Below are 25,057 nucleotides of genomic sequence, written 5' to 3'. Positions count from 1 at the left end.
TTAGCCAGGCATGGTGGTGCATGCCTGTAATCTCAGCTACTCAGGAGGCTAAGACAGGAGAATTACTTAAACCTGGAAGGCAGAAGTTACGGTGAGCCAAGATTGCACCATTGCACTCCAGCCTGAGAAACAAGAGCAAAACTCTGTCTCAAAAAAAATTCAAACAACTGGTTGGGCACAGTGGCTCATGCCTGTCATTCCAGCACTTTGGGAAGCTGAGGTGGAGGATCACTTGAGGCCAGGAGTTTAAGTCCAGACAACATAGTGGGATTTTATCTCTACCAAAATTACAAAAATTAGCCAGGCATGATGGCATGCACCTGTAGTCCCAGTTACTTGGGAAGCTTCGGTGGGAGGATCTCTTTAGCCTGGAGGGTCAAGGATGCAGTGAGCCATGTTTGTGCCACTGCACTCCAGCCTGGGCAACAGAGTGAGACTGTGTCTCTAAAAAATAATAACATAAAATAAAAAAATTCAAACAACATAAAAGTGGCTTATAACTGCAGCTGGATTTAGGGATGGAGAAAAAGCCAGGGATGTTTATGGCCCAAATTACCGAGCAGTAAAAGGCATTGCCCACTTCAACAGCTAAGAGAGAGCTGTACATCTCCCTCCATCATTTCCTCTCCTACATCTGTCCCTCTTCCAAACTAAGGCTAATCCCCTCACCTGTGCTTTGGATTGCATCTACCGCCACCTTCCTAGAAACTGTATAAGAACTGATTACTCCTTCTACCTCTTGTGTTTTCAATACGTCCCTCTGAATCAGATCCCTCCCATTCACTTTTTTAAATTCTCAAGTCTCTCTCATTATTAAAAGAAATGCCACTGGGCCAGGCGCAGTGGCTCATGCCTGTAATCTCAGCACTTTGGGAGGCCGAGATTCACAGATCACCTGAGGTCAGGAGTTCGAGACCAGCCTGGCCAAAATGTCAAAGACCCGTCTCTACTAAAAATACAAAAATTAGCCAAGTGTGGTGGCATGTACCTGTAATCCCAGCTACTCAGGACGCTGAGGCAGGAGAATCGCTTGAACCTGGGAGGCAGTGGTTGCAGTGAGCTGACATCACGCCACTGCATTCCACAGCCTGGGTGACAGAGTGAAACTCCGTCTTAAAAAAAAAAAAAAAAAAAAAAAAATTAGTTGGGCATGGTGGTGCATGCCAGCAGTCCCAGCTACCCAGGAGGCTGAGGCAGGAGAATCACTTGAACCTGGGAAGTGGAGGCTGCAGTGAGCCATGATCACACCACTGCACTCCAGTCTGGTGAGAAAGCGAGACTCAGTCTCCAAAAAAAAAAAAAAAAAAAAGAAATGCCACTACTCAACTCTGTTACCTTACCTCCAAGGACCACTCACCTTTCTCCTCCTCTTCACAACTTCTTTAAAGAGCTATTTACTCAGTTTGCCCATGATTCACTTCATGTCCACTCCTCAGCCCTCTGCAATCTGCCACTGCCATCAAATCGTTATACATCTCTCCCCAAGGGTATCAATTATCTCCATAATGCTAACTCCAACCTCCTTTTTTGGCCTGTCCTACATGGTACATGTACTACTAATTGTTGGCTGTCTATCAGCTTCTATTTCTCTATTTTTCTTTATAGGCAAACCCCAATTTTATTCAGATTTCTACTGTGTTCTAATGTGTTTCAGGGAAGGGTATTCCCAACTTATGGATAGACAGCTTCTGGGCCAATCAGAGCATGGGTTTCCCCTCGTTCTTGTACAGAGTGGACATATGAGCCAAACTGGCTCAAGCAGGTTAAAAAGATCTATGACTGGGAAGAGAAGACACCTCTCTGTCACCCTTGCTCTCTCTCTTTTATGTAAGATATTTATTTCACATTTATTCTAGTCTTAGTGGCCATGTCCTATTAATTTCAGCATAAACCATCCCAACTCATACAATCACTCCTACTGACTTTTCCTCCCATTGAAACACTCTTCCTTTGGCTTCCATGGCCCTTGCCATCCCCACCAATCGCGGTTTCCTTTTACTGCTCTAGCTACTACTTCTCAAATTGCTAAGTTAGGGGTGGGGGGGATTGGTTTATTCACACCAGGATGTTGTTAAGTGTAAAACATACATTAGAGATGGCTTTCTAAGAGGCTCCCTAATAGTAATTTAATAAAGCTAGGAGGACAAATGGCTCAATAAATAATAAATTAAAAAATCAGTGTTGGTTGGGTGTGGTGACTCAACGCCTGTAATCCCAGCACTTTGGGAGGCCGAGATGGGTGGATGACGATGTCAGGAGTTCAAGATCAGCCTGGCCAAGATGCTGAAACCCCGTCTCTACTAAAAATACAAAAATTAGCTGGGCATGGTGGCACACGCCTATAATCCCCGCTACTCAGGAGGCTAAGGCAAGAGAATTGCTTGGACCTGGGTGGCGGAGGTTGCAGTGAGCCGAGATCACGCCACTGCACTCCAGCCTGGGTGACAGGACTCCACCCAAAAAAAAAAAAAAAAAAAAAAAAAAAAAATGGCATTATAATAAGTTGAACACTGGTAAATACAACCAGTGTTATATTTATCCATTTTGTGTAGGTAGTACAACCAGGTATATGTTACCCACTTTGTGTTTATTTATTTATTTATTTTTGAGACGGGGTCTCACTCTGTCACCCAGGCTGGAGTGCAGGGCGGCAACCTGAACCTTTGGAGCTTAAGCAGTCCTCCTACTTCAGCCACTGAGTAGCTGGGACTATAGGCATGCGTCACCATGCCTGGCTAATTTTTAAAATTTTTGGTAGAGATGAGGTCTCACTGTGTTGCCCAGGCTTATTTTATTATTTATTTATTTATTTTTTTAGAGACATGGTCTCATTCTGTTGCCTAAGCTGGAGTGCAATGGTGTGATCATAGTTCACTGCAGTCTCAAACTCCTGGGCTCAAGTGATTATCTTGCCTCAGTCTCCCAAACAGCTAGGACTACAGGTGTATGCCACCATGCCCAGCTAATTTTTTTTTTTATTTTATAGAGATGGGGTCTTGCTGTGTTACCCAGGCTAGTCTCAAACGCTGGTGTTAAGTAATCCTTCTGCCTTGGCCTCCCAAAGTGCTGAGATTACAGGCATAGTGTAATTACATAGTGATTATAGGCTGAGATTACAAGTCACAGTGCTTGGTCAACTTTGTATTTTTTTAAATGAGAACTGCTGGTGGTTATCAGTGTGTCATGAAGAACAAAGAACAGAATGACAGGGTTCTATGCTACAAGTCCTGTTTCTGGGACTCTGGGGGGCTCTATCTAGTGTTCCCAGCAAGTTCCCTGGTCAATCTCTCCAGGAGTCATAGGATTATGTGTGTCACTCAGAGCAACCCAGAAGGGAATAGGTCTTTCATGTTAGACCTGGCCTGACTACCCAGGACTGTCTCAGAGAAAGGCTGGGGCATCCTTCCCAGTGACAACACATAGGAAAAATCAGCCCATCAGGTATAAGCAACAGGCTCATCACGCCCAGGGTCACAAAGAATTTGACACTGTGTTCCTCTCTTATTGCTATTTGGTCAAAGGCATGAAGTAGGTCTTACTTATTTTTCTTTTATTACAAAGCACAGCACTTGGTAAATACTAAAACATTCACCAAATATTTATTAACTTAATAAATTAGACTGATATTGTATGTCCTTCAGAAGTTTAACCTGGTCATAAGAATGAGTCATTAAGAGAAATTCATGGGCTTAAGGCTCAGGTTTTGGAGTCCAAAAAGGCCCCAATTCAAGTCCTAACCATACTAACACCAGTTCCCATATCTTGAAAATACAGCTGACAACATCTGCCCCAGAGAGTTGTATGTGAAGGTTAGGCGATGCCTGTATTTCATTTAAGCCTTATGACAGCCCTGATACATCCCTATTATTCTTTTGGTTTCTGTCCTTCCTACTTTAAAGATAAGAGCTATGCTTAAGTTATTTTATTACAGCTAGTAAAAGCACAGAGTATACACAGAAATATATTTGCCAAATAAATGGGTATAAAGAACTCGAGAATTTCTAAGAAATGGTGAAAAATATGGCCACAGAAAACTGTTTCCTCATATATTTTAACAATATAAATCCTTTTAAATGCTTGTTTTTCTTCTCTTCTCCCAGATTTTCATTTTTATTAATCTAATTCCTATATTTACTGCTTCTTAGTCTTCATATCACCAAAGCTATAGGCATATAAAGTACCTTCATAAAGTTTTTGTATGATTTAAAAACTTTAATGGCTTAAATAATTGGTATGATGAAAATAAGTCTTTAGAAAGTATGCTATACGGCTGGGCAAGGTAGCTCACGCCTGTAATCCCAGTACTTTGAAAGTCCAAGGCGGGAGGATGACGAGGTCAGGAGTTCCAGACCAGCCTGGCCAACAAAGTGAAACCCTGTCTCTACTAAAAATACAAAACTTAGCTGGGCATGGTGTTATGTGCCTGTAGTCCCAGCAACTCAGGAGGCTGAGGCAGGAGAATTGTTTGAACCAGAGAGGTGGTGGTTGCAGTGAGCTGAGATTGTGCCACTGCACTCCAGCCTGGACAACAGAGCAAGATTCTGTTTCAAAAAAAAAAAAAAAAAAAGTATACTATACAATTTTTAAAATACTTTCAAACCCTATGACAACTGGAAAATGGCTTTATGTACTTGAGGAAGTGAGCTGCACTCTATGCCTACTCATCTTGAAGTTCATATTTGCAAGAAGGAAAAAGTCCTTCTGTACCAGAAGGATCACTGATTAGTTCTACTGTAACTATACCCTAATTAAGGATTAAAACAAAATGAACATTAGGGAGATTGTGTATTGCATTTACTCATCACATTTAGTAGGTATTCACTGAAATTTTTCTAAATGAGTAAACTGTAACCAAAACATACAGAGACAAGGAACAGCTTAATTGATTTCTTTGTGCCAACTATAGTTTTAATAGACAATTCTGAATTTCCCAACAATTTTTTTTTTTTTTTTTTTTGAGACAGGGTCTTGTTCTGTTGCTCAGGCTGGAGTGCAGTGACGTGATCACAGCTCACTGAATCCTTGACATCCCAGGCTCAAGCAATCCTCCCACCTCAGCCTCCTGAGTAGTTGGGATTACAGGCATGCTCTACCAGGCCTGGGTAATTTTTGTATTTTTTTTGTAGACATGAGGTTTCACCATGTTGCCCAGGCTGAGCTCAAGTGATCTACATGCCTCAGCCTCCCAAAATACTTGTATTATAGGTGTGAACCACAAGGTAATATTTTTATATAAATATGTAATATTTATATATATCTTAGGGTTACATGCGATATTTTGTTACATGTGTAAAATGTGTAATGATTAAGTCAAGGTATTTAGGGTATCCATCACCTTGAATATTTAACAATTCTATGTGTTGGGAACATTTTAAGTCCTTTCTTCTGTTTGAATTATACAATGCATTATTGTTAACTACAGTCACCATACTCTACTCTTGAACATTATAACTTATTCCTTCTTTCTAATTGTATGTTTATACCAATTACCCAACCCTTCTTCATAGCCCCTCACAACACACCCATCCCAACAGTTAGTATTTATCTTCTACTCTCTATATCCAGGAGATCAACTCTTTTAGCTCCCATATGAGTGAGAACATGCTATATTTGTCTTTCTATGCCCGGCTTATTTCACTTAACATAATGACCTCCAGTTTTATCCATGTTGCTACAAAAGACATGACTTTGAGATGGTTTTGCTCTTGTTATCCAGGCTGAAGTGCACTGGGGGGATCTCAGCTCACCATAAGCTCCACCTCCCGGGTTCAAATGATTCTCCTGCTTCAACCCCTCAAGTAGCTGGGATTACAGGCATGTGCCACCATGTCCTGCTAATTTTGTATTTTTAGTAGAGATGGGGTTTCTCCATGTTGGTCACGCTGGTCTCAAACTCCTGACCTCAGGTGATCCGCCCGCCTCGGCCTTCCAAAGTGCTGGGATTACAGGCGTGAGCAACCTGCACATGGCCTGACTGCATTACTTTTTATGGCCAAATAGTATCCCATTGTGTATCTATACCATATTTTCTTAATCCACTTGTCTGCTGATGGATACTTAGGTTGATTCCATATCTTTGTTATTATGAATAGTGCTGTAATAAACATGGGGGTACAGGTATCTTTCTGATATGCTAAATTTCTCTTCTTTTGGATAGATAGTAGTAGGACTGCTAGATCATAGGTAGTTCTATTTTTATTTTTAGAAATAGTCATACTGTTTTCTGTGATGGCTATACTGATTAAGATTCCCACCAACAGTGTATAAGAGTTCTCTTTTCTCTGCATCCTCACCAGCATCTGTTATTTTTTGTCTTTTTAATAATAGCTATTCTAACAGTTACCAAGGTGATATTAAAATACAACTATATGGTTTTAAAAGGAAGTTGATGTAAAAAAAAAACACAGCTATTCCAGCCAGGCACAGTGGCTCACGAGGTCAGGAGTTGGAGACTAGCTTGGCCAATATGGTGAAACCTCGTCTCTACTAAAAATACAAAAAAACTAGCCAGGTGTGGTGGCGTGTGCCTGTAGTCCCAGTTATTCGATGAGGCTGAGGCAGGAAAATTGCTTGAACCTAGAAGGCAGAGGTTGCAGTGAACCAAGATTGCACCAATGCACTCCAGCCTGGGCAATAGAGGGAGACTCCGTCTCAAAAAAAAAAAAAAAAAAAAAAAAAAAATACAGCTGTTTCAATGCAAGACACCCCCCCCAAAAAAATTCAGCTGTGAATAGGAACAAAAAAGTTTAAAATTCCCACAAAATATTTTTTTTTGTCTATTTTAAAATATAAAGAACCAGCTGGTCCTCACTCTTCCTTTCCTCTAGCCATCATATTTAAACAACTATGAGCCTGGGAAGCTTTTACCTGCAAAATCAAATTTAGCTGCTAAACACCAAAAAAAAAAAAAGAACTAAAAAATGCTGAACATCCAAGCTGCATTCTTCATTTTGGAAAGCATATCCCCTTGAATTCTTGAGGATGATACAGTGACCCTAGATGCCAGAAAAGGGCATGAGTGTGCTGGCTTAACCCCTCGGCTGCCCACAGAAACACAGAGCATCCCAGTGTGATTGTGCTGTAAGCCACCACACCCTAACTCCAACACTGTATTTTTTTCAAACTTTTTTTACTCTTTTTTTTCAAGAGAGATGAGGTGTCACCATGTTGCCCAGGCTGGTCTTGAACTCCTGGACTCAAGTGATCTGCCTACCTTAGCCTCTCAAAGTGCTGGAATTACAAGCATGAACTACCTTGCCTGGCTCAATACTGATTTTTAATTTATTTCTTTCTCTCTCTCTCTCTCTTTCTTTCTTTCTTTCTTTCTTTTTGAGACAGAATCTCCCACTGTTGCCCAGGATGGAGTGCAGTGATGTGATCATAGCTCACTGTGGCCTCTGCCTTCCATGTTTAAGCAATTCTCGTGCCTCAGCCTCCCGAGTAGCTGGACTTCAGGCATGTGCCACCATGGTCAACTAATTTTTGTATTTTTAGTAGAGATGGGGTTTCACTATGTTGGCCAGGCTGGTCTCAAACTCCTGACATCAGGTGATTTGCCACCTCAGCCTCCCAAAGTGCTAGGATTACAGGCATGAGCCACCACACCCAGCTGCCTGTATTGTTAAATAAAGGTTTTTATTTTGTGCAAAGCCAAAAAGAATTTAAAAAAAGAAAAAAGTTTGTAAATACATATATATGTGTACACATACATACATACATACATACACACACAACACCCCAAATTCATGACAACTAGCCACAAGAGGGCGCCTCCACAATGGAAAGAAACCACCAACCTCATTTCCTTTAGGTGCTTATTTGAATAAGTGTTGGACAGGCGTTTTCAAACTTTTGTAGAGGAACTTCTATTTCAAATCATTTATTTTTCCATAGCCATAAGCTTGCTAGACACTCATAGTTTGCGGGCTAGCCACAGCTTAGATTCAATCTTCTTAACTGGAGAGTCCATGTATCTAGTACTTGGTAAATGAGTCCTTACATTACTTTTAAGAGACAAGTTCTCGCTATGTTGCCCAGGCTGGAGTACAGTGGCTATTCACAGGCTTGATCATTGTGCGCTACAGCCCTGGACTGCGCTCAAGCAATTTTCCCACCTTAGCCTCTGGAGCAGCTGAGACTAGAGTGTGTACCACCATGTCTGACTAATTTTTTTTCATTTAATTAAATTAATTCATTTTGAGACAGGGTCTCGCTCCCATCACTAAGGCTGGAGTGCCGTGGCACTATCACAGCTCACTGCAGCTTGACTTCCTGTGCTCAGGTGATCCTCCTACCTCAGCTTCCTGAGCTGGTGTCAGATGTATGTCACCACTCCCAGCTAATTTTTTGTATTTTAAGTAGAAATGAGGTTTCACCATGTAACCATGGCTGGTCTCAAACTCCTGGGCTCAAGCAGTGCACCAGCTTCAGCCTTCCAAAGTGCTGGGATTATAGGCGTGAGCCACTGTACCTAGCTTCATTTTTCATTTTGGAGATAGGGTCCTCAATTTATTGCTCAAGCTGGTCTTAAAACTCCTGTCCTCAAGCAATCCACCTGCCTCAGCCTCCTGAATAGCTGGGATTACAGGTGTGAGTCACCTTGCCTAGCTAGTCCTTACAATATTAAATACAGATTAAATGAGAACTGGCACAATGGCTTATGCCTATAATCCCAGTTACTCAGGAGGCTAAGACCGAGAATAGCTTGAGGCCAGGAGTTAAAGACCAGCCTGGGTGACATAGTAAGACCTCATCTCTAAAAAAAATAAACTGAAGGCCGGGGAACAATGGCTCATGCCTATAATCCCAGCACTTTGGGAGGCCTAGGTGGACAGATAACCTGAGGTCAGGGGTTCAAGACCAGCCTGGCCAACATGGTGAAATCCCGTCTGTACTAAAAATACAAAACTTAGCAGGGTGTGATGGCAGGTGCCTGTCATCCCAACTACTCAGGAGCCTGAGACAGCAGAATTGCTTGAACCTGGGAAGCAGAGGTTGCAGTAGGCCCAGATCATGTCACTGCACTCCAGTGTAGGGGATAGAGCAAGACTGTCTTGAAAAAGATAAATAAATAAACTGAAAAGGCCAGGTGCCATCACCTATAATCCCAGCACTTTGGCAAACTGAGGCAGGAGGATCTCTTGAGGCCAAGAGTTTGAGACCAGGCTGGGCAACAAAGTGAGACCCCAGCTCTCCAAAACAAAATTTTTTTAATTAGCTGGGTGCTGTGGTGAGCACCTGTAGTCCTAGCTGCTAGGAAGGCTTAGGAGGGAGGATCACTTAAACACAGGAGAGTTTAAGGCTGCAGTGAGCTCAGATCACGTCACTGCACGCCAGCCTGCGTGACAAAGCTAGACCCTATCGAAAGAAACAAAAGGAAAGGAAGGGAAAGGAAAGGAAAAAAGGGAAGGGGGAAGAGAGAAGGGAGAAGAGAAGGAAGAAAGAAAGAAATGCTGGGCAGCTACTCCAGTGGCTGAAACTGGATCCCTTGATCCCTAGAAGCTCAAGGCTGCAATAAGCTATGATGGATCATGCCACTGCACTCCAGCCTGGGTGATAGAGATCTCCACTCTTAAGAAAAAACAGATGAACTGTAAAAATGCCATGTTCTACATATGGTATTATAAATGTGCTTCAAGTCATGTATCAGGCTTTAAAAAACTGCTAATAAAATAAGAGAAACCAGGTTTCTTTCTGTCATCATCACTTTTAGTTGCCATATTTTAACACATTTTAAAGACTGGTACAAATGATAATAGTTTAAAACAGATTATGGTACAGTCATGCATCACCTAATGACAAGAATATGTTTTGAGAAATGTCTAATGCATCATTAGATGATTTTGTGATTGTATGACCATCATAGAGTGTACTTACATAAGCCTAGTTTGCACAGCCCACTATACACCTAGGCTATATGCTATTGCCTATTGCTCTTAGGCTACAAATTTATACAGCATTTTACTGTGCTGAATGTTGTAGCAACTGTAACACAATGGTAAGCATTTGTGTATCTTTTTTAATGAGATTGAGAATTGAGATGACACCACTGCACTCCAGCCTGGGCAACCAGAGTGAGATTGTGGTTGCCCAGGCTGGAGTGCAGTGGTGTCATCTCAATTCACTCAGTCTCCTGAGCAGCTGGGACTACAGGCGCACACCACTATGCCTGGCTAATTTTTTTTTTTTTTTTATATTTTTAGTAAAGATGACGGTTTCACCATGTTGCCCAGGCTGCATTTGTGTATCTTAACATATGTACACTTAGAAAAGGTATAGTAAAAATATGGTATTATGACCTGATGGGATTGCTGTTGAATACGCAATTCATCACTGAAATGTCATTATGCAGTGCATGACTATATAACAGTTCCATTTAATTACTATTAGAAATAAAAAGTAAGCATCTCTACCTAGAGAAACTTCCTTGATGAGCTCAGCAGCAGCATGGCAACCCTGAACAAGTATCCTGGTCCAGGATGACAGATCCCGATGTGTCTCCACCCTGAAGAGATGCATCTCAATGCCCTGTCGAGAGCCTGTCCTGGTAGCAAACGTAAGGTCAGATCCAAGGGAGGGGGATCGACATCCAGAGCCAGAATGAACCAACCTAAGACCACAAACAGAGCAGAAATCAAAAGTAACTATAGCATTATCAGAGAAAAATGTCAGGAATTTGTGCTCATTGATAAGCAGAAACTTATAAAAGCCATCAGCAGTTTTTGGATATATGCATTTCAAAGTAAGATTATAGTCTATGAACTAGAACCCATTCTGTTTTCCTATAAAATGACCCCTGGTGTCACAGTAAGACAAAATACTAGTGTTGAATTCCTGGGCTCAAATGATCCTCCTGCCTTAGCCTCCCAAACTGCTGGGATTACAGGCACTGGGCCTGGCCAAAATACTTAGCTGGGTGAACTGTGGCCCTAATTTTCCATGAGCTCCTCTATGTTCCCCAGAGATTATGTGTATCAAAAAGTTATGATTTTGATTAGGAAATAAGTAAATTAGCAGTAATAACTTCAGAGGAAAAATATACTTCTGTAAGAAAAAATGGATCGCTAACTGCATTTCAAACATTTCAGCCAAAGAGCTTAAAATGTATGTATTTTTAACAACAATCTCTTGTCCAATCACCAAAGAACTTCTAATGGCAGAAGGCAGTGAATATCTCTTCTGGGGAAATGCAGAGTGGTTTCAGTTAGTAAAGATGCACAGTGAACATAAAGCCGGGTTTTATCTAAAAATTCATGCTGCTTTTTTGCATTTGTCTCTAGAATTCCTTGACCTATGAGGAAATGTTATGTGAAAAAAATAATTCCAAAATAAATAAAACTGTCTTTGTTCACAAATGACATGACTGTCTACATTTTTAAAATCCCCCAAAATAGACAAATAAAACATCTGCATGATGCATGCAGTGGCTCACACCAGTAATCCCAGTACTTTCAGAGGCTGAGGCAGAAGGATCACTTGAGCCCAGGATTTCGAGACCAACCTGGGCAACATAGGGAGACCTCATTTTTACAAAAAAAAAAAAAAAAAAAAAGCTCAGGATGGTGTTGTGCATTTGTGGTCCCAGCTACTTGGGAGGTTGAGGTAGAAGGTTGCTTGAGCCCAGGAGGTCGAGGCTGCTGTGAGCCATGATTATGCCACTGTACTCCAGCCTTGGCAACAGAGTGAGACCCTGTAAACAACTCCTAAAACTAATAAGCAATTATAGCAAGGTTCCAGGATATAAGGCTAATATACAAAAGTCAGTTGCTTTGAACAATTGAAATCTTAAATTAAAAACACCATTCTTCCTTCAGGTCCAAATAAAAAAAAAACAACACATAATACCGTTTATGTCAGTTATCATAAAATGAAATGCTTAAGCATAAATCCAACAAAATATGTATAGAATCTCTATTAAAAAAACTTCAAAACTTTCCTGAAAGAAAGCAGATGATCTAAAAAACAGAGATATTTTATGTTCATGGGTAGGAAGACTCAGTATTAAGATGTCAATTCTCCTTTACGTGATCTACAGATTCAATGCCATCCCATTAAAATCCCAGCAAGTTTTGCAGATAGTGACAAACTGATTCCAAAGTTTGTATGGAAACTCAAAAGACTCACATAGTCAACATAATACTAAAGAACAAAAGTTGAAAATACATCTGTTTACTGGCACCACTAAACTTTACAGAAATCAAGCCAGGTGTGGTGGCTCATGCCTGTAATCCCAGCACTTTGGGAGGCCAAGGTGGGCGGATCACAAGGTCAAGAGATCGAGACCATCCTGGTCAACAAGGTGAAACCCTGTCTCTACTAAAAATACAAAAATTAGCTGGGCATGATGGTGCACGCCTGTAGTTCCAGCTACTTGAGAGGCTGAGGCAGGTGAATTGCTTGGACCCGGGAGGCAGAAGTTGTGGTGAGCCGAGATCGCACCATTGCACTCCAGCCTGGGCAACAAGAGCGAAACTCCGTCTCAAAAAAAAAAAAAAAAAAAAAAAAAAAAAAAAAAGGAAAAGGAAAAAAGAAAACTACAGAAATCAAAACAGTGTGGAATTGGCAACAGAACAAATAAACTGATCAATGGAACAGAATAGACAGACCAGAAATAAACCCACACAAATATGGTCAACTGATCTTTAACAAAGAAACAAAGGTGATTCAGGCCAGGTGTGGTGGCTCATGCCTATAATCTCAGCATTTAGGGAGGCCAAGATGGACAGATCACTTGAGGTTAGGAGTTCAAGATCAAGCCTGGCCTACATGGTGAAACCCTATCTCTACTAAAATACAAAAATTAGCTAGGGGTGGTAGTGGGCACCTGTAATCCCAGCGACTCGGGAGGCTGAGGCAGGAGAATTGCTGGAACCCAGGAGGCAGAGGTTTCAGTGAGCTGAGATCTTGCCACTGCACTCCAGTCTGAGTGACAGAGTGAGACTCTCTCTTTCAAATAAAAATAAAAGGCTGGGCGCGGTGGCTCACGCCTGTAATCCCAGCACTTTGGGAGGCCGAGGCGGGTGGATCACGAGGTCAAGAGATCGAGACCATCCTGGTCAACATGGTGAAACCCCGTCTCAACTAAAAATACAAAAAAAATCAGCTGGGCATGGTGGCGCGTGCCTGTAATCCCAGCTACTCAGGAGGCTGAGGCAGGAGAATTGCCTGAACCCAGGAGGCGGAGGTTGCAGTGAGCCGAGATCGCGCCATTGCACTCCAGCCTGGGTAACAAGAGTGAAACTCCGTCTCAAAAAAACAAAAACAAAAACAAAAACAAACAAACAAAAAAAATAAAATAAATAAAAATAAAAAAATAAACTCTTGCATGAATATGATATCAATGATGAAAAAAAAAAAGAAAAGTGATTCAATGGAGAAAGAATGGTCTTTTCAACAAATGCTGCTAGAAATAAGTAGACATCCATATGCCATTAAAAAAAGCAGACCAAAAATAAATAAATAAATAAAAGGCTGGGTGTGGTGGCTCATATCTGTAATCCCGGCATTTTGGAAGGCCAAGACAGGCAGGTCACGAGGTCAGGAAATTGAGACCATCCTGGCCATCATGGTGAAACGCTCTTTTTTATTTAAAAAAACAAAAACAAAAAAAAAGCAGACCTTATATAATACTTGTCACAAAAATTAACTCAGAATGGATCCTTCACCTAAGTGTAAAACACGATACTAAAATTTCTACAACATAGGAACAACTGTACATGATCTAAAAGGATATAATACCAAAAGCACAATCCCTGAAGAAAAAAATTGGTAAGTTGGACTTCATAAAAATTAAAAACTTCTGATCTGCAAAAAATACCGTTAAGAGAATGAAAAGATAAGCTGCAGACAAAAAAATTTTGCAAAACACGTATCTGATAGAAGACTGGTATCCAAAATATACAAAAAACTCTTAAAACTAAACGGTAACAACCCAGTTAAAAAATGCGTAAAAGGGCCGGGCGCGGTGGCTCATGCCTGTAATCCCAGCACTTTGGGAGGCTGAGGCGGGTGGATCACGAGGTCAAGAGATCGAGACCATCCTGGTCAACATGGTGAAACCCCGTCTCTACTAAAAATACAAAAAATTAGCTGGGCATGGTGGCGCATGCCTGTAATCCCAGCTACTCAGGAGGCTGAGGCAGGAGAATTGCCTGAACCTAGGAGGCGGAGGTTGCGGTGAGCCAAGATTGCGCCATTGCACTCCAGCCTGGGTAACAAGAGTGAAACTCTGTCTCAAAAAAAAAAAAAAAAAAAAAAAAAAAATGCGTAAAGGACACACTTCTCGGTATATATCTAAAAGATCTTGAAGATATTTGCACACCTATGTTCACTGCAGCGTTATCCACAATAGCAAAGAGATGGAGGCAACCTAAATGTCCCCCATGGCAGACACTTCACTGAGAAGACAATTTGATATAAACATACAATGGATCATATTATTCAGCCTAAAAAGGGAAATCCTGTCATAATCTACCACACTTAGCCAGTCACAAAAAGACAAATACTACATGAGTCTACTTACATGAGATACCCAAGGTAATCATACTCATAACAACAGAAGGTAGAATGTGGTTACCAGGGGTTGAGGGAGAAATGGAAATGGAGGGAGAGTTGTTGTTCAGTAGATATAAAGTTTCTGTTTTGCAAGATAAAGTTCTAGAGGTTTGCTACACAACAATGTGCATATTGTAAACACTAATCTACTGCACACTTAAAAATAATTAGATGGTAAATTTTGTAGGTTTTTTTAAATAAAAATTTATCTGCTCTGTCATTCATGTTATGAGTTTTTTTAACACACACACACACACACACACACACACACACACACACAATCTTTGGAATTAGTAAAACTGAAACAAAAAATAGGCAAATGATCTGAATAAGACACCTCACCGAGAAGATGTACAGACCACTAATAAGCATACAAAAAGATGCTCAACATCATATGTCATTAAGGAATTTTATTTATTTACTTATTTTGGGACATGGTCTTGCTCTGTCCCCAGGCTAGAGTGCAGTGGTACAATCTTGGCTCACTGCAACCTCCACCTCCTGGGTTCAAGCAATTTTCCTGCCTCAGCCTCCCAAGTAGCTGGGATTACAGGTAGATGCCACCATGCCGGCTAATTTTTATAGTTTTAGTAGAGACAGGGTTTCACCATGTTGGCCAGGATGGTCTCGAATTTGTGACCTCAGGTGATCCAAAGTGCTGAGATTACAGGTGTGAGCCACCATGCCCGGAGGGAATTTTAAACAAAAACAATGAGATACCACTATACACCTATTACCATGTTAACATTTAAAATGCAGATAACACCAAAGGCAGATACCACCATTTCTGGTGGCAAAGTAAAATGGTATGGCCATTTTGGAAGACAGTTTGGTGGTTTCTTACAAAACTAAACACATTCTTACCATATGATCTAGCAATTGTGTTCCTTGATATTTACCCAAATGAGCCAAAAACTTACATCTACATAAAAAACCTGCACACAAATGTGTGCAACTAGCAAAATGTCCTTTACTGAATGAAGAAGTGTAGGATGAACAGGTTTGTAGGGGAAGTGCAAGATTTGTTTTTACAGCTATTGAGTTTAAGATAGCTATTATCAGTCTCTGTCATGTCTAGTTGCCTACTCAATATCCAATCTTGCATTCTTCCTTAGAAACAGAAGACTGCTTTTATCCTGAATAACAGTATGCACAGATAAAAGACTATTTCCCACATTCCTTGCGGAGATGTCCGTGGAGTTGTACGCTGATGTTATTGGGTAGGATTTCCAGAAAAGCCCCACAGAAGGGGAACAAGGCAGCAGGTATGTATCATTTTTGTCCTTCTCCCCAGTTTCCTCCTGTCTGCAATTTTGGATACGATGGCTGCAGCTTCCATTAGCCATCTTGAGTCATGAGGCAACCCTGAAGGGTAGAAGCTACTTTGCTAAATACACAAGACTTCTGTTACATAAGAAAGAAACAGGCCGGGCGCGGTGGCTCAAGCCTGTAATCCCAGCACTTTGGGAGGCCGAGGCGGGTGGATCACGAGGTCAAGAGATCGAGACCATCCTGGTCAGTATGGTGAAACCCCGTCTCTACTAAAAATACAAAAAAAAATTGGCTGGGCATGGTGGCGCGTGCCTGTAATCCCACCTACCCAGGAGGCTGAGGCAGGAGAATTGCCTGAACCCAGGAGACGGAGGTTGCGGTGAGCCGAGATCGCGCCATTGCACTCCAGCCTGGGTAACAAGAGCGAAAACTCCGTCTCAAAAAAAAAAAAAAAAAAAAAAAAAAAAAAAGAAAGAAAGAAACAAACTTCTATTTTGTTTTATTATTTCTAGTTACTTCTACTAGCAGCTTAATGTGATTCCTAATGGTTATAAATATGCAAATAATGTTAAATAAATCTGTGATTCAAGAGCAGTACGTAGGGCTGGAGATATAAATTTGGGAGTTGCCAGGTCCAGGAGGTATTTGAAGCTCTGGTACTACATGAAATCACCAGGGGACAGGGTAGTTGATAGAAAGAGGTCTGAGCCCTGGGCACTCCAATGTGTAGAGCCAGGAAGACAAAAAAGAATCAACCAAGGGGAATGACAGTGTAGCCAGGGAGGTAAGAGGAAAACTGGCAGAGAACCAAATAATGCCAGGGGGAAAAAAGCACAAAAAAAGAGTTGCAAATAATAGATAAGCACAGATTGAAAAAAAAAAAGAGTCACAGAAACATTTGTTCAACTGTTTTCAGTAATTATATTGCTGGTGACAGTGTTATACTAATAACAGCAGTACTCTTCTTATACAATAGTGTATATAATGTGGGGAAAGCAAATGGGTTAATTATGTAATATTTAAATTTGATCATCTCTGGTGCCCATGAGATATGGAATGGGTTGTGAGAAAAGGAAAATCATACGTAAAATGGAAGAGGTTCAGTTAAAACAATGTGTTCTTAAATTTAAATTGGAAGTAACTGTTTGAACACACACCTACACACACACACAGCCCACTTCCCACCTCTGTCCATCAATAAACAATGACCAACCCCAATAGCAACAAGTGTCCTTAGTGCCCAGATTGAAATCACCCCTCCTGTAAAAAGATGGTGAGGCTTCTGCCGGGCGCAGTGGCTCAAGCCTGTAATCCCAGCACTTTGGGAGGCCGAGGCGGGTGGATCACGAGGTCGAGAGATCGAGACCATCCTGGTCAACATGGTGAAACCCCATCTCTACTAAAAATACAAAACATTGGCTGTACATGGTGGTGCGTGCCTGTAATCCCAGCTACTCAGGGAGGTTGAGGCAGGAGAATTGCCTGAACCCGGGAGGCGGAGGTTGCGGTGAGCCGAGATCGCGCCATTGCACTCCAGCCTGGGTAACAACAGTGAAACTCCGTCTCAAAAAAATAAATAAATAAAAAATAAAGATGGTGAGGCTTCTTAGAAAATGACTCCAGAGGAGAAAATATATAAGACTGGAATATTGGCTGGGTGCAGCGGCTCATGCCTGTAATCCCAGCACTTTGGGAGGCTGAGGCAGGTGGATCACAAGGTCAGGAGTTCGAGACCATCCTGGCCAACATGATGAAACCCCATTTCTATTAAAAATTCAAAAATTACCCAGGCGCAGTGGCAAGTGCCTGTAATCCCATCTACTTGGGAGGCTGAGGCAGGAGAATTGCTACAACCTGAGAGGCGTAGGTTGCAGTGCGTCAATATCACGCCACTGCACTCCAGCCTGGGTGACAGAACACGACTCCGTCTCAGGGAAAAAAAGAAATAAAGACAAATATTCTGTCGTACCAGATAGCATGGTAACTGTCATATACTTTTACATAAAAACCCCTTCTAAATGACTTAAGAGTCCACCTGAAGAGGTTCTTACCGGCCAAAGATGGGACAGTTTGAGCATCAATAAGGATAAACTACAATGGATATTAAATCCACACATTCACAATAACATTTTTTTTTCTGAGACAGAATCTTGCTCTGTCACCAGGCTGGAGTGCAGTGGCACGATCTCGGCTCACTGCAAGCTCCACCTCCTGGGTTCAAGAAATTCCCCCTGCTTCAGTCTCTCAAGTAGCTGGGACTACAGGTACACGCCACCATCCCTGGCTAACTTTTTGTAATTTAGTAGAAACAGGGTTTCACCATGTCGGCCACGATGGTCTTGATCTCCTGACCTTATCTGCCTTGACTTCCCAAAGTGCTAAGACTACAGGCATGAGTCATTGTGCCCAACCCCGCAATAACATTTAAAAAAATTATTCAGGCAGGCAGATCACTTGGGGTCAGAAGTCTGAAAGCAGCCTGGCCAACTGGTAAAACCCCATCTCTAGTAAAAATACAAAAATTAGCCAGGCACCAGTGCACTCCAGCCTGGGTGACAGAGCAAGAGTCTTCTAAAAAAATCTATTAAGGTAATATGCTATATAAATAGAATAAAAGATAAAAGCCATAAAATCATTGTCATAGACATAGAAAAAGCATTTAACAAACCCAAACCCTTCATGATAAAAATATTCAACAAATGTGGAATAGAAGGGAATTTCCTCAGCCTTATAAAAGACATTTATGAAAAACAGACAGCTACATCATAGTTAATAGTAAAAGACAGAATGCTTTCCCCTTAAGATCATAAACAAGACAAGCATGTCCACTTATGTCACTTCTATTCAACATTGTACTAGAGATGCTAGCCATGGCAATTAGGCAAGAAAATGAAATAAAAGCCATGCAGAATGCAAAGGAAGTAAAGCTATCTCTGTTTGCAGAAAATGTATTTTTTTTTTCCCCTTGAGGCAGTCTCGCTCTGTCACTCAGGCTGTAGTGCAGTAGAGCAATCTCAGTTCACTGAAACCTCTGCCTCCCAGATTCAAGTGATTCTCCTGCCTCAGCCTCCCAAGTAGCTGGGATTACAGGTGCCCACCACCACGCTCAGCTAATTTTTTTGTACTTTTAGTAGAGACAGGGTTTCACCATGTTGAGGAGGCTAGTCTCAAGTGATCCACCTGCCTCGGCCTCCCAAAGTGCTGGGATTACAGGCATCAGCCTGTGTGCCCACCCAGCAAATATTGATCTTGAAATCCTTAAGGAATCCACTAAAAACCTATTAGAATTAATATATGAGTTCAGCAAGGTTATAAGATTTAAGATATAAAAATCAATACTTTGATTGAATACATTAGCAATGAATAATCCAAAAAGAAAATTAAGAAGACAATTTTATTTACAATAATGCCAAATAAAAAAATAGGAAGAAATTTTACAAAAGAAGTATAAAACTTGTATTCTGAAAACTACAGTACATTGCTGGAAGAAATTAAAGACCTAAAAAAGTAAAAAGACATCCTGTGGGCTAGGTGCAGTGCCTCACACCTGTAATCCCAGCACTTTGGGAAGCCAAAGCTGGCAGATTCCTTGAATCCAGGAGTTTGAGGCCACCCTGGATCACATGGCAAAACCCCATCTCTACAAAAAAAAAAAACCAGAAAAATTAGCCAAACATGGTGGTACATGCCTGTAGTTCCAGCTACTTGGGAGACTGAGGCAGGAGGATCACATGAGCTCAAGAGGTGGAGGCTGCAGTGAGCCACATCACTGCACTCCAGCCTGGGGAACATAGCAAGACCGCCTCTGAAAAAAGACATCTCACATCATGAATTAGAAGACTTAATGTTATTAAGATGACAATTCTCCTTGAATTGATCCACAGATTCAACACAATCCCTATTACAATTTCAGCTGTCTTTCTTTCCCAAGAAACTGACAAGCTGATCCTAAAATTCCTGTGGAAACACAAATGACTCATAATCACCAAAAGAATCTTGAAAAAGAACAAAGCAGAGAATTCATATTTTTTATTTAAAAACTTTCTACCAAGCTATAGAATTGAGAATTCAGAAATAAACCCTTACATTTAAGATCAGTTAATTTTTGACAAGAGTGCCAAGAGAGTTGAATGGGGAAAGAATGAATGAATGAATGAATTTATGTATGTATGTATGTATGTATGTGTGTATGTATGTATTTGAGACAAGGTCTCACTATGTTTCCCAGGCTGTCTTCAAATTCCTGGGCTCAAGTGATCCTCCTGCCTCAGCCTCATAGGTAGCTAAGATTACAGGGGCATACCACCCCACTGGCTAAAATAGTCCTTTCAACAAATGGGGGCTGTGACAACTGAATATTTGCATGCAAAAGAAAGTTTGACCCTTACTTCATACCATATACAAAAATTAACTCCAAACAGAAAAAAGTCCGAAATGTAACAGCTAAAACTATAAAACTCGAGGAAGAAAACAGGAGTTTTCAAATGACACCATCAAGAAAGTAAAAACACAAACCACAGAATGAGAGAAAATATTTATAAATCATATATTTAATAAGGTACTGGTCTACAGAATATATAAAGAACTTTTACTTATGACTAATATTAAAAAAAAAAGAACTTTTACAACTAGACATTAAAAACACAACTCAGTTATAAGGCAAAGAAATAGCTATTTTTCCAAAAAGCAAATGGTCAACAAGCACAGGAAAAGATGCTCAAAATCACTACTCACTGGGGAAATAGAACTCAAAACCACAAGTGTTATCATTTCAAACCCATTGGGATGGCTATAATACAAAACAGGCTGAGCATGGTCACTCACGCCTGTAATCCCACCACTTTGGGAGGCCAAGGTGGCTGGATCAGTTGAGGCCAGGAGTTCCAGACCAGCCTGGCCAACATAGTGAAACTCTGTCTCTACTACAAATATAAAATTAGCAAGGTGTGGTGGTGGGTGCCTGTAGTCCCAGCTACTTGGAAGGCTGAGGCAGGAGGATCACTTGAACCCAGGAGGCGGAGATTGCAAGGTTGCAGTGAGCTGAGATTGTGTCACTGCTCTCCAACCTAAGGGACAGAGTAAGACTCTGTCTCAAAAAAAAAACTAGCCAACCAACCAACCAAACAAAAAACCCACATAGGTATTAGCAAGTGTGGGTAAGAATCTGGAGAAAATGGAATACACTGTTACTGAGAATATAAATGGCGGGTAGGGGAGCGGAAAAAAAAAAAAAGAGAGAGAATATAAATGGAAAAGTGTTAAACGTAGAGTTGCATATGACCCAGCAATTGTATGCCTAGGTATATACCCAAAAGAAATAAAAATACATGTTCACACAAAAAAACTGTATATGCTGCCAGGCATGGTGGATCATGCCTATAATTCCAGCACTTTGAAAGGCTGAGGTGGTAGCATCACTTGTGCTCAGGAATTTGAGACCAGCCTGGGCAACATAATGAGACCCCGTCACTACAAGAAATAAAAAATTAGCCAGGCATGGTGATGTGCCCCTGTAGGCCTAGCTACTTGGGAGGTTAGGGTGGGAGGATCACTTGCGTCCAGGAGTTGAAGGCTGCAATGAGTGTGATCGCACCGCCACACACTAGTCTGGGTGACAGAGGGAGACCCAGTCTCAAAAAAAAAAAAGGCAGGAATAACCCACAAGTCTATCAACTGATGAATGCGGTACATACATATACAATGGAATATCATTCAGCCATAAAAAAAATAAAGTTGTGATACATGCTACAATATGGATGAACCTTCATAACATCATGCTAAGTGAAAGAAGCCAGACATAAATGGTTACATAGTGCATGATTCCATTTATAAATAATGTCCAGAATGTAAGTGAATAACGTTGATTTAAAAAAAAATGTCCAGAATAAGCAAACCTAAAGAGACAGTAGATTAATGTTTGCCAGGGGCTAGGGAAAGGGGCAAAAGAGAATTTTTTGGGGTTGTGATTAAAGTGTCAATATTGACCATGATGATGGTTATACAATTCTAAGAACATACTAAAAACCATTAACTCTTGTATTTAAATAAACTGTATGATAAGTGACTTATACCCCAATAAAATCACCAAAAACATTGGGCCAGGCACGGTGGCTCGCCCCTGTAATACCAGCACTTTGCGAGGCTGAGGCAGGTGGGTCACCTGAGGACAAGAGTTCGAGACCAGCCTGGCCAACACAGCAAAACCCCATCTCTACCAAAAATACAAAAATGATCCAGGGTGGCTCGAGCTGTAATCCTAGCTACTTGGGAGGATGAGGCAGAAGAATCGCTTGAACCAGGGAGGTGGAGGCTGCAATAAGTTGAGATCGCACCACTGCCCTCCAGCCTGGGCAACAGAGCGAGACTCCATCTCAAAAAAACAAAACAAAACAAAAACCCAGGCCGGGCGTGATGACTCACGCCTATAATCCCAGCACTTTGGGAGGCCAAGAAGGGTGGATCACAAGGTCAAGAGATGGAGACCATCCTGGTCAACATGGTGAAACCCCATCTCTACTAAAAATACAAAAATTAGCTGGGCATGGTGGTACACGCCAGTAGTCCCAGCTACTCAGGAGGCTGAGGCAGGAGAATTGCTTGAACCCGGGAGGCAGAGGTTGCGGTGAGCTGAGATCACGCCACTGCACTCCAGCGTGAAAAAAAAAAAAAACCCGACCCAAAAAAAAGAAAAAAAAAAAAAAAAAAAAAAAAAAGGAAAAAAAAAGACCCTACAAAAAACAGTGATGTATACATACGGGAAAACCATAAGAAAAGTAATTTTCCTTAAGGTCATTAAACTATTCAATATTTTGCTTCATAATCTATTAACTTTTTACATTTTCTTTTTCTTTTTTTTTCATTTTGAGACAGGGTTTTGCTCTGTCCCCCAGGCTGGAGTACAGTGGCACAGTGTTGGCTCACAACAACCTCCATCTACCCGGCTCAAGCAATCCTCCCATCTCAGCCTCCTGAGTAGCTGGCACTACAGGCGTGCACCACCACATCCAGCTCATTTTTATATTTTGTGTAGAGATGTGGTCTCATTATGTTGCCTAGGCTTATCTTGAACTCCTGGGCTTAAGCGATCCTCCCACCTCAGCCTCCCAAGTAGTTGGCACAACAGACACATCCCGCTAAGTTTGGCTCACTTCTGTATTTTGTGTAGAGACAAGGTCTCATTATGTTGCCAAGGCTGATCTTGAACCCCTGGGCTGAAGTGATCCATGTGCCTCATTGAGCCTCCCAAAGTGCAGGGATTACAGTATTGAGTCACCACTCCTGGCCTCACTTCTTATATTCTACCTATTTTAAAGAAGTATTGGCCAGGCGAGGTGGCTCACACCTATAATCCTAGCACTTTGGAAGGCCAAGGTGGGTGGATCACCTGAGGTTGGGAGTTGGAGACCAGCCTGATCAACGTGGGGAAACCTTGTCTCTACTGCAAATACAAAATTAGCCAGGCATGGTGGCACATGCCTGTAATCCCAGCTACTCGGGAGGCTGAAGCAGGAGAATTGCTTGAACCCAGGAGGCAAAGGTTGCAGTGAGCTGAGATCATGCCACTGCACTCCAGCCTGGGCAACAAGAGTGAAAATCTGTCTTAAAAAATGTAGGTCAGTATAACAGAAAAAAATGCTATCTCATTTATAAGGATTTTAAAAAATTTGGTGAGGAATGTATATCAAGGACAAATAAAATCTCTTTAATGTCTAGCTTAAAAATAGCTGAATTTTTGACAGCTGCTTCAGCATTTTATTATAGTATGCAGTCATAGCCTCACATAGATATGTAGTTGGAAAAGGGAAGATTATTTGAATAGCCCATTCAGATCATGTAGATAGCCTTCCGTCCACAGAACCAAAACTCAACAAGTGGTTTCGTAAAGATTAATTGCAATGTGGAATCTGAAATCTTGTCGATAGTTTCCATATCATGTTGCATTAAAAATCAACTGGTTTCCCTTGCAATTTCAATGGATCTTTTTTATGCATGCATGATTTTGGAACACCATATATCATTTATTTGGAAACGTATTTGATCCCTGAGTTACACAGATTTTCCAAGTGTTAAAAATGATTCTCGCCGGGCGCGGTGGCTCAAGCCTGTAATCCCAGCACTTTGGGAGGCCGAGGCGGGTGGATCACGAGGTCAAGAGATCGAGACCATCCTGGTCAACACGGTGAAACCCCGTCTCTACTAAAAATACAAAAAATTAGCTGGGCATGGTGGCGCGTGCCTGTAATCCCAGCTACTCAGGAGGCTGAGGCAGGAGAATTGCCTGAACCCAGGAGGCGGAGGTTGCGGTGAGCCGAGATCGCGCCATTGCACTCTAGCCTGGGTAACATGAGTAAAACCCCGTCTCAAAAAAAAAAAAAAAAAAAAAAAAGAAAAAAAGATTCTCTACAAAAGATGAAAAAAATCGCATTTGATATTAACACTAATCTCATCAGAAAAGCAAGTACTGGGAAGCTGTCAAGTTCACGGTAGCAGATATGAGTTTTCCAGAATTCTAATTTTTGCTTGAAAGCTACAATTTTATCATTGGCAACAAATAGTATCAGTGTTTTCCTTAAGTGACAGACTAATTTTGGTGATTTTGGAGAAAATATCTGACAAATACCCAAATCTGACTAAACGTGTTTGTCAATCAGTCATTCTTTCAATTAAAAAATGATGTAATCATGAAAAAGCGTGGAATTCAGCTGAGAATTCACATGTGTGCTTTTCCTTGAGACAACAGTCATTCTTCAGTATGTAGTAGAAGTGCTCCATGAGCACTTCCCATTTCATCACACAGAATGTCAAAAAGATGAATACTCATGGGTCAAGATTAAATAAAATTAATAATTTTTACTATTTCAGCAGAGACATAAGTTAAACTGGCATTTTTTTCCCCTCTGCAAATCCATGTGGGGACAGATACAATTATTCCCAACACAGTTTGGTGCCAACTGCCTTGATTCATGCGAAGGTGCCAGCAATTTTACCCACCCTCAGTGCAAATGTCAATAATATGGAAAAAAAAAAGCAAATGACATTTTAGTATTACTATGAAAATAGCTTTGGACTCACAGGGCCCCTGAAAAGGGGATTCCCAGAGGTCCATGAAGTATACTTTGAGAACTGCTTTACTGAGCTGATTCCCATTAAACCAACATGCAAATTAAACATTAGGTACCTCAGAAAGAGTTAAATACATTTCAAAATTACTCCACATATGATCCAAGTAAGA

The 25,057-nt window shown here is 41.2% G+C and overlaps 1 protein-coding gene across 1 annotated transcript in view; it reads right to left on the bottom strand.

The window, feature by feature from the left end:
- SNTB2 (syntrophin beta 2) overlaps positions 1-25,057 on the bottom strand; it is a 124,584-nt gene that overhangs the window by 4,475 nt on the left and 95,052 nt on the right. Inside the window, exon 5 of the mRNA XM_032284298.1 lies at positions 10,413-10,609. Within this exon, the coding sequence (XP_032140189.1) occupies positions 10,413-10,609 (197 nt within the window). The remainder of the gene's footprint in view (positions 1-10,412; positions 10,610-25,057) is intronic.

This window comes from Sapajus apella, unplaced genomic scaffold (genome assembly GCF_009761245.1).
Source record: "Sapajus apella isolate SASKATOON/1434 unplaced genomic scaffold, GSC_monkey_1.0 scaffold15, whole genome shotgun sequence".
NCBI classification, from domain to species: domain Eukaryota; kingdom Metazoa; phylum Chordata; class Mammalia; order Primates; family Cebidae; genus Sapajus; species Sapajus apella.
This window is presented reverse-complemented; position numbering and strand designations above follow the sequence as displayed.